This window comes from Sinocyclocheilus grahami, unplaced genomic scaffold (genome assembly GCF_001515645.1).
Source record: "Sinocyclocheilus grahami isolate Dianchi unplaced genomic scaffold, SAMN03320097.WGS_v1.1 scaffold94.1, whole genome shotgun sequence".
Classification (NCBI taxonomy): Eukaryota; Metazoa; Chordata; class Actinopteri; order Cypriniformes; family Cyprinidae; genus Sinocyclocheilus; species Sinocyclocheilus grahami.
The window spans coordinates 2547032-2554686 of record NW_015505273.1 but is presented as its reverse complement, the minus strand read 5'-3'; the positions used below and the strand labels follow the sequence as shown (position 1 = coordinate 2554686).

At 34.4% G+C, this 7655-nt stretch overlaps 1 protein-coding gene across 1 annotated transcript in view; it reads right to left on the bottom strand.

Moving 5' to 3' along the window:
• Positions 1–1946: 1946 nt before the first annotated feature.
• The window catches only part of LOC107587638 (alpha-1-syntrophin-like), a 20997-nt gene continuing 15288 nt past the window's right edge, over positions 1947–7655 (bottom strand). Inside the window, exons 6-8 of the mRNA XM_016275486.1 lie at positions 6455–6651; positions 4302–4489; positions 1947–2459 (exon numbers count right to left, since the gene is read on the bottom strand). Coding sequence (XP_016130972.1) covers positions 2367–2459; positions 4302–4489; positions 6455–6651 — 478 coding nt within the window. The 3' untranslated portion in view covers positions 1947–2366. The remainder of the gene's footprint in view (positions 2460–4301; positions 4490–6454; positions 6652–7655) is intronic.

The following is a 7655-nucleotide window of genomic DNA, read 5'->3' as shown; positions in this document are numbered from 1 at the left end:
AATCTAAGACACAGTTTTGCACACGACTCATGATTGTTCTCCAGTGTTTGTGCAGTGAACATGTTCCCTCAGAAGCCGGCTGATGGACTGTGTTTGTACTGGCTGATGGACTGTGATCATCCGTCTTTTGGATCATATATGAGACATAAATGACCCCATAAAACTCCAAGTCAACAGTTATATTTATTGCAATTTTATATACAAACAACACTAAAAGGCACTCTTTTGTTTAAATAAGGATATAACATGATTTTCCATCCGATAGCTAACATAGTTTGAATATAGTTTAGTTTGAATTATAATATATTAAAATTTAGTAGAGTTTAAAAAGGCCACATGAAGGATATTTTCCAGCTGTAAAAGTCCCCCTGTGAGCAGAAAACACTTGCATATCGCCGTCACCATGTAGTTGGAGCTGAACTCAAACGGCACGTTAAAAATGTGAAAGCAGGAAGACGTCTGTGAGGAATACAGCTGAGCGAGCGCACATCATTACTCACACAAATCAGTCGGAAGGAGGTAAAAAACGAAGAAAAATAACAACAAGATGATATTGCATAAAAGCGGCTGTGTTTACAGTGCAATACTAGCATACTGCACACTGCCTGCTGTTTTAAACACAGTATGCATTGTGCAGCACTAGACACAGCATCTGCTTATTCCAGGAGTTATGCATTTTTAATGCAGGCATGTGTAAAAATGTCACACTTAGGCATCTAAACAAATGATGATTCAAGTTCAAAATCACGACTGATATTATTTACGGTGCATTTATCTGGATATGGAAGATCGAGTGCATTGCATTGTGGGATAGAGTATTCAGTGCAGCGTGCTCTGGTTGAAAGTAATTATTAAAAATTAAATTAATATAAATTAAATTAAAAATAATTTAATTTAAATATAATTTTTTTTATTTTACTTATTTATTTATTTAATTTTTAATTTATTTTAAATTGACTATTTTAATGGAGTATTTGATGTATTTTAATTCTAAGCAACACGTTAACGTCAAAATCTAGTATGCAGTATGTTAGTATACTATTGCAAACACAGCCAGAGAGTAATGCTCATTACGTCCACTAGAGGTCAGTATAACACAGTCATTTAAAATAAACTCCAAGGGGTTTTCAGCTCAAACTGCTTTTAGTGAAAGTTTGTCCAAATCTAAACCTGCATTACGATTCTCAGTTGAGAGTTTTATTTGTAGTTTTGGCTTGTAAAAGAAAAAGAGAAACCAAACCATATTTCCCTTACATAAACCATATGCCATACAGTATCCGAATATGATAATCATAAAGTACCTTTTGTGAGGGTTTGGCCGGTCGATTCTCTCTCTTCACACATGCATAGATTCATAGCAGATATTCTGGAAGACGACGAGTCTTAAAAGGTTATATTTAAAGTCAGAAGATAGTCAAATCAGAAATAAGCATTATTTCTCACCATAGAAAGGTGCATTTTGAGATTTGATTTCTCAAACGCTCTCAGCTGCCAAACGTTAAAGCCCTGTTCATGATCAGAGCAGCTGCGTTTTCACAGTCTCTGTTCCAAAACCTAGTGAGCTGCCTTCTTAGACAGCACTTTTAAGGCATCATCATAGGAAGGCTGTCAGGAAAGTTTGAATACAGAATCACACGTAGGCTTTGTGTTAAAGGCAATCCCAGAATGCACTGCAACAAGCTTGGGGGAAAAATCTATATAAGATGGTGATAAGTCAAGATAAATTATTATAAAGTTTCAAGTTTAAATACCAAAAAAGCTATTAAATTTATTATTTTTATATGCATTTATTTTATTTTTATTTCATTAATTAATTAAATTTAATTTAAACGTATTATTTTTAAGTGTATTTTTTATTTATTTACATGTATTATTTATTTTATTATTAAATAAATTATTTATTTATTTTTAAATGTATTTATTTAATGCATTTATTTAAATTTATTTTATTGCAATGGACTATTTCATGCATATTTTTACGCTATTGCAGCATTATCTTAGCAGACATGAGTGTCTCAAATCAGTTCAGACTTGACGCTCCCTTAGTAGACAGCTGCCTACGTAGGTTCTGGAACAGAGTTGAATATTTTGTTTTGCTTCTGTTGCTGCTCTGATAGCGTATGGTTATGTGATTATGTTTTAAACATCCATAAAGTTTAGCTGAGATACAAACCAATAAAATGATAACGAATAAAAGGTCAGCGCTACGAGGAAAACTAATTGGCTGTGGGTTCGGGCCGTCCGCGTCTGAACACTGACTCGTCACAGTCTGTGATGGAAGATTTGGCTTGATGTCCAGTGGTCCACCGGTCACTTCCGTCGTCATGGCGTTTGTCCTGTGGAGGCGGGGTTTCTGAGCGTCGTCGTCATGCCAACAGCCCTAGTCGCTTGACCTTGGCCGACAGGAAAGAGTGAATGATGAAGACGATGGTTTTAGGGCAGGAGTGAAGGTCCAGTTGCTGAAATAATAAAAAAAAGAGATCTTATCAATATCTCAAATGTTTCTCTCAGATACCACTGAGATTAAAAAGAGAGAACATTTTGTTAATTTTAAAGCTAAAATAAAATTTAAAAAACATTACATGAAAAACCTACACTAAACATAAATTAGAAAATAAATTAATAACCTGATATAAGTTTGAAATTTACTAACAATTTAAAATTACTAACTGGAAATAAATAAATAGTTAATTTAAAAAATCTAATAAAAATGACAAAAGCTCATAACAAAATTAATAAAAATTAAATCAAAAACTATAAAATATAAAACTAAAATTTGTAACAGTATAAATTATGCAACAAACATTTGAAACGTTTTTTGTTGTTTTTAATTTTAGGTTTTCATTTGTTAAACCTAAACTAAACGTAAATTAGGAAATAAATGAACATAAATAATATTTTTAAAGAATGGAAAAACTGACATGTTTGAGTTGGGTCCGATTCAATCCGTGTATAATCAGGGTAAATAATCCGTGTATCATTCGTTCAGTCATTTTTGGATTTAATATTGAAAGAAGAAAAATAAAAAAAACAGATTATTTTTTGTCTTTTCATTTTTTCCCAAAAAACAAAAAAACAAGAATTCCAATAAATTTTTTGTTTTTCGTTCAGGGGTAGAAAAATTAATAAACAGCTTGAATATTTGATTTCTGCACATGGGCGGGAATGAAACGCCCCTTTCTGCTGATTGGTCAGCCGAAGATCAAACCGTGCCATCATCAGTTCTTCTGCAGTATCACGCAGCAGAATTGGGTCCGATTCAATCCGTGTATAATCAGGGTAAATAATCCGTGTATCATTCGTTCAGTCATTTTTGGATTTAATATTGAAAGAAGAAAAATAAAAAAAACAGATTATTTTTTGTCTTTTCATTTTTTCCCAAAAAACAAAAAAACAAGAATTCCAATAAATTTTTTGTTTTTCGTTCAGGGGTAGAAAAATTAATAAACAGCTTGAATATTTGATTTCTGCACATGGGCGGGAATGAAACGCCCCTTTCTGCTGATTGGTCAGCCGAAGATCAAAGCGTGCCGTCATCAGTTCTTACGCAGTTCCGTGCAGCAGAATAATAGTCCTCCACTGCTGCAGGTGTACGGATTGTTCTCACATGTGTGAGAGAGAGTTTGTGTGTGTGTGTGTGTGTGTGTGTGAGAGAGAGTGTGTGTGTGTGTGTGTGTGTGTGTGTGTGAGAGAGAGAGTGTGTGTGTGTGTGTGAGAGACAGACAGATAGGAGGGGAGAGAGACCAGCTTCATCACTGTGTCTGTCACACGACTCTGTTCCCCTTTCGGGCTCTGTCTTTACATTTATTTTGAAAGATGAAGCTCGCGATTATGGTAAGGGGCGTTACATTTCCGACGAGTGCTTGCCATGTGTGTGTGTGTGTGTATGTGTGAGAGAGTTTGTGTGTGTGTGTGTGTGTGTGTGTGTGTGTGTGTGTGTGAGAGAGAGATAGTGTGTGTGTGAGAACGCGTTTATTGCAACTACATTTCATCTTTTTCTCATCAAACCACCAGACTAACGAATAGCTCGACACGAATCATACCGGGGCAGAGCCTACAGGGCTTTCTTCTGCGTAGACATAAATTCTATGCTTTGCATCAGCTGGGCATGGCAGGGCTATTATATGACTGCTGTCATAGTATACCCTGCTCGCCCAGTAAGTTTGTTTTATTAATTCATTTATTAGTTTTAAATTAAATATTTTAAACACTGATACAAAAAGGAAAGCATAATGCATTGACTTGGGTATAGGCCTATATAGAATATAAAAAGCATACAAAAGCATAACAATGTCTCTTACAATCTCGGCTTCTGGGCCTCCGAAGTCGAGGAACATCATGCGGATGCCGTCGTCTGAGGACATGCGCAGACGCTCGAAGGGCTGCTGGAGAAGGACGTTCCTCCTGACGCCGGCCTCCTCCGTGAACAACGAGAAGCCTTTGTCTATGTGAACGCTCAACATGCATGACTTCCCGTTCCAGCTGCACGCTGCAGGAAACATCAGGAGCATCGTCAACTAAAACTAGAACTAATACACTTTTCTTCACAGAAACAAAGCTGAAATGAAATATAAATATTAGATTTGAAAAACTTAAACTAAATGAAATTAGAACTGACATAAGTTTAAGTTGAATCATTCAAGTTACTAACTGGCAATAAATAAAAACTTAAACTGAATTAAAAATAAATTCATCCTAAATAGTAATATTTTACAAAATGACAATTGCATACAATAAAATTACAAAAAATTACTACTAAAATGAAAATGGAAACTAAAAATATGAAAAAGCTCATTCAAAATTCATATCACTATAGATATTTTATTTTATTTCAATGAGTTTACATATTATGGAATTCCCTGATAAATTCCCTGATATTTCCAAGTTTTCCATGACCATAAGGCATAATATATATATATAAATATATGTAAATATGAAAATAAAAGCTACTTCAAAATTTTAATAAAAACTACAGTTGTATATAAGTAATACTAAAATAACACTGATTTCTATCAGAATATGACCCTACATGACAAACTCTGGTGTTTGTATTGGCTTGATTTAACTTTTGGCAGGCTAAAAAATCATGCATGCATAAACGAATAAACAAACAAACAAATACATAAAGCACTGTGTACGAGTAGTATGTTAGTGGGCTATTCAAAATATTAGCTTGTAAAAGGTCTAAAATATTCTTGAGCGCAACCAACAGAGAGCGATACGAGCACACACAGTCTCACATCTGCCCATCGGTTCATCCACTGACGTTTACTCATTTATTAGGCCTGGGCGATAAAACGGTATCAATATTTATCGACGGTATACCTTCTTCGACAACGATAGAAAAAATGTTCGATATGGTGCACGATACAGGCACGTGCTATGAGTGATGCAGACAGCACACACAAACACGAACATGCTGTAATGTCTGCCTGTGATGAGGAGATTGTGAATAAAAAAACTGAATATTAGTCGAATTTAAAATACACATTTGCATTTGAATGTTATGTGTGCATCAGGGAGCGTCATCAGTGGAGCTCGAGATGCTGTGATGATGATGTGAGTGACGTTGTTGCATTTGAATGTTTTGTTAGATTTGCACACGAGACGCGCCGCTGCTGTGTTATTCATTCAACATATTAGAGAAATATAGAAGCTCAATGCGGAGAAGATCTTGATCAGGTGAAAACCAAACCAAGCCATTCACACAGAACACATATTCAGCGCATTTTTAGACGGACAAATACGACTGCTGCACTCGCGTCTCACACAAGAGATGTATAGAGAGCCATGCAAAGTTAAAACAGTTTAAACTTTTAGAAAACACGTCACGAATTTGTGGAGGTTTATTCCTTTTCACTGCGTCTCATGTTTTTAAATGCAGTCTGTGTGATCAGTGCTTCAGCTCTTTGGATTAAGCAATGCATAAATACATGACGCTGTTATGTTCATAATTGTTTATGCAATTTACGAAATTATATATGATGTTTATGAGTTAATTTAGACGTAATGCATGTTTTTTATAGACAGTTACTTCCTTGCGTTGACAATTTAAATGCGCTGCATTATTTTGCTCATTGCACCCTCCTGTGGCCTCAGGAGACAAGCCAAAAGTTTCCTTAAAACCTATTTAATCTGCATATAAAACATTAGAAATGTGATATTTGTTTAATTTTTATTTTGTGTTTGATTGTTAAAACAAAAAATATTTGTCGTTTTCTAAATAAATTGGGTTAATTACAGTGGTTAAATTAAAAAAAAAATTCTATTGCTCTTGGTTTTAAAAAAGGTTATAAAAATGTCAATAATTATCGATACCGAACGATATGAAACATTATATCGTTGATACATTTTTTTGCTATATCGCCCAGCTCTATCATTTATTCTCTTTATTCTCTCTCTATTGCTTTGGAGAGATCGTGAACATCATGAGGATGTGCTGAAGTGTGAGCACCTGTGGTGACCTCCTGCATGAGCTCGGCGGCGCTGTGGCAGCCCTCCACCAGCAGGTGCGTCCAGGTGGACAGGTCTTTAGCCATGTCCACTCTGAACAGATGCGTCTCCACACCCTGTTTAGTCCCCAAACGCAGGCCAAACGTCAGCTCAGAGTCGTGGACCGATGAACTCTTCCCCGGTCCAGAGTGAACCAACCTGATGGAGACAAACACAGCAGGTACTAGTCTACACACAACTCAACTACTTACAGATCTGCTTTATAAAAGAACAGATGTGGCTGTGAAACTTGACACATTTTGTCTTTGGATGAGACACATCTGCCTACCGTTTGAATAACAGTACCAGTCAGAGTTGTGTATTATGGTTATTATTGTCATTAATTGTTTTTTTTATTACAATGGCAAAACAAAACAACAACAAAAACAAAAAACACCATAGCAATGATGTACCAAATCATTATATTGTAGTCTGGTAAATAATCTAAGAATGTACATATATATATATATATATAAATCTACACACACACACACACACACACACATATTCTTGGAATATTTACAGTAGCATATAATAATTTTTCTTCCAAAAATAAATAATTAAGTAAATCATACTATAATAAATACATATTGTAGTATGTGAATGTGTGTGTATAAATAAAAAGAGTATAAATATAATTAGAAGTATGAATAAAAATAAAAATGTGTATACCCACAAATAAATAAATAAATACCCATTCTTGGACTATTTAGAATATAATATTTTTCTTCTAAAAATTAATGAATGAACGTAAACAAACAAACAAACAAATTAATAAATAGTTTTTTGCTATCAATTTAATTGTTCATTAAACGTCTTTACAAGGTTTCTACACCTCTTGCTTAACAAATTTCATTCATGATTACAGGATCTTTTATTATTTTACTCACAAAGATCAAATTAATACAACAATCGAACATACCAAGAAAAAAATTATATCTTTATAGATTTTTTTATTTCCATGATTTTTCATAGCCTAGAATCCCTTTTTTAAAATTCTAGGTTTTACATGACCATGGAATAATATAATATAATATAATATAATATAATATAATATAATAGTGTGCATGTGTGAGAGAGAGTTTGTGTGTGTGTGTGTGTGTGTGTGTGAGAGAGCGAGAGTGTGTGTGTGTGTGTGTGTGAGTGTGTGAGAGAGAGAGAGA